The following is a 2,500-nucleotide window of genomic DNA, read 5'->3' on the forward strand; positions in this document are numbered from 1 at the left end:
TCTACCTCAACACCCGACCCACTCCCATTAGGCCCCCCATAGACCTCAACCAGCAGACCATAGGCATCAAGGTACAACACACACACACACACACACACACACACACACACACTCTCTCTCTCTCATTGTTTCTCTCTCATTCAGGGTCTCTGTACCTTCTGTACCTTTCTCTCTCTCTCTCTTTTTTGTCATCTTGTCACATTGACTTCATATCTCTCTCTCTCATTCAGCAGACCATAGGCATCATGGTATTTTAGCAACAATTCTATCTGTACCTTTCTCTCTCTCTTTCTCTTTTGTGTTCTCTTGTCCCATTGACTTCATAGGTATCTCTCTCCCTCTCCCTCTCTCTCTCTCTCCCTCTCTCTCTCCCTCTCTATCTCTCTCTCTCTGTCTCTCTCTATCTCACTCTATCTCTCTCTATCTCTCAAAAGATCATTGTTATCAGTATTCTGTAATGTGAAAACATTTTATTTTTTCTGTCATTCCTCCCATGCATAAGGTCAGGGTACAGGTTAAAGGTGAAAGGTGAAAGCAGAGCCTGGTGACTAACCCCCTGCTGTTTACAGGATGGAGCCCGGAGAAGCGTCCTGATGAAGGATGACAGCCTGGTGTCCTATCACTATGACGACACCCGCACACTCTACGACGCCTTCCAGAAGGGCTTAAAGCTGTCAGGTGAGAGACTTTGACGTAGACCCCGACTGCTCCCATCAACAGGGGCTCAGGGTGTGGCCCTCTCTGGCTCAGCAGGAGCAGCGGCCATTCGACTGACCCAATAGATCATCAGTAAAGCAGTGAAGCTCTGGCCAGTGCTCTGACTAGCAGTGGAGCTAATACCTGTGCTAGCACTCTGACTATAGCAGTAGGCAACTCTGAGTGACTGTGCTAAGGATAGTGCTCTGAGTGACTGTGCTAAGGATAGCGCTCTGAGTGACTGTGCTAAGGATAGCGCTGTGACTATAGCAGTACTCTCTGAGTGACTGTGCTAAGGCTAGTGCTGTGGTTATAGCAGTCATAGATATATATAGAATGGCTAGATGTCTCGTCCGCGCTGCTGGCCAATGGAGGTCGACGTCCGCACCTCGCAGCCATCTTGCCACAGTCAGCTCGCTAACTCATAACATTGTGTTTCAGTGGTGCACTGTAATGACAGGTAGTGACCTGAAGGTGTCATTGTTATAGCCTGGGGGCATTGTTCTGCCTTTAGTAGAAGAAGAGCCATCAGGTACCACAGAGCCCACCAGATAGCTTGTCTGTGACAAGATGGCCGCCGGTGATGCAGAGAGCAGTACTCTCTGAGTGACTGTGCTAAGGCTAGTGCTGTGACTTCTCTCTGAGTGACTGTGCTAAGGCTAGCGCTGTGACTATAGCAGTACTCTCCTGTGCTAAGGCTAGCGCTGTGGCTATAGCAGTACTCTCCTGTGCTAAGGCTAGTGCTGTGGCTATAGCAGTACTCTCTGAGTGACTGTGCTAAGGCTAGTGCTGTGGCTATAGCAGTACTCTGAGTGACTGTGCTAAGGCTAGTGCTGTGACTATAGCAGTACTCTCTGAGTGACTGTGCTAAGGCTAGTGCTGTGGCTATAGCAGTACTCTCTGAGTGACTGTGCTAAGGCTAGTGCTGTGGCTATAGCAGGACTCTCTGAGTGACTGTGCCAAATCCTTTTAGGCAAGTCCCTCCACTCGGTGGCCATATTGCAAAGCTTTTTGGGCACTCATAGGGCATCCTATTCAGCAGAAATGCGCGTGGGTGTGTGTGCGCGTGCACAAGGCTTCACGACACCAATCTTGCTCCAGCGGCGAGATCACAACACATGATTGGCATGATGTCTTCACAACACACCATATGATTGGCTCAATGTATTCACATGTCGACGTTTTGCCGAGGAAGGGGTGGGATATGTGTAGACAACAGCCATATTGGCGTTACAAACTAACCCCATACATTTCTATGGAGGATTTTTTGAGTGCTGTGTCTCCTCATTAGAAAGTCTCTGACTGTGCTAAGGCTAGCGCTACTCTCTGAGTGACTGTGCTAAGGCTAGCGCTGTGACTATAGCAGTACTCTCCTGTGCTAAGGCTAGCGCTGTGGCTAGAGCAGTACTCTCTGAGTGACTGTGCTAAGGCTAGCGCTCTGATTAGCTCTGCCTGTTTCTCTCCTGCAGGGAATGGACCATGTCTGGGCTGGAGGACCAAAGGGAAGCCTTACCAGTGGCTCAAATACAAACAGGTCAGATATTCTCATCACTTAATGCGCGTGTGCACACACACACACACACACACACACACACACACACACACAGCTGCTCAGAACATTACTACATATGAACTGCAAAGAGTTCCAACTTGAAAAAGTTATTTTTTGTAAGACAGGAAGTGATGTAATGGTTCTGCTCCCTTAGGTGTCGGACCGGGCGGAACACCTGGGTTCTGGTCTCCTCCACCGAGGCCTGAAGCCCCAACCTGATCAGTTCATCGGCATCTTCGCTCAGAACCGTCC

General features: G+C 49.3%; 1 protein-coding gene across 2 annotated transcripts in view; it reads left to right on the forward strand.

Moving 5' to 3' along the window:
- acsl5 (acyl-CoA synthetase long chain family member 5) overlaps nt 1-2,500 on the forward strand; it is a 29,515-nt gene that overhangs the window by 3,186 nt on the left and 23,829 nt on the right. Inside the window, exons 2-5 of one of the 2 annotated variants that reach the window (XM_042078300.1) lie at nt 1-71; nt 570-678; nt 2,166-2,230; nt 2,403-2,500. The exon at nt 1-71 is cut by the window's left edge and continues 95 nt beyond it; the exon at nt 2,403-2,500 is cut by the window's right edge and continues 4 nt beyond it. In XM_042078300.1, the coding sequence (XP_041934234.1) occupies nt 1-71; nt 570-678; nt 2,166-2,230; nt 2,403-2,500 (343 nt within the window). Of the gene's footprint in view, nt 72-242; nt 249-569; nt 679-2,165; nt 2,231-2,402 lie in introns of those variants that run through there. The other variant, XM_042078301.1, reaches the window with a different exon arrangement.

The sequence above is a fragment of the Alosa sapidissima genome, chromosome 22 (genome assembly GCF_018492685.1).
Source record: "Alosa sapidissima isolate fAloSap1 chromosome 22, fAloSap1.pri, whole genome shotgun sequence".
Lineage (NCBI taxonomy): Eukaryota > Metazoa > Chordata > Actinopteri > Clupeiformes > Clupeidae > Alosa > Alosa sapidissima.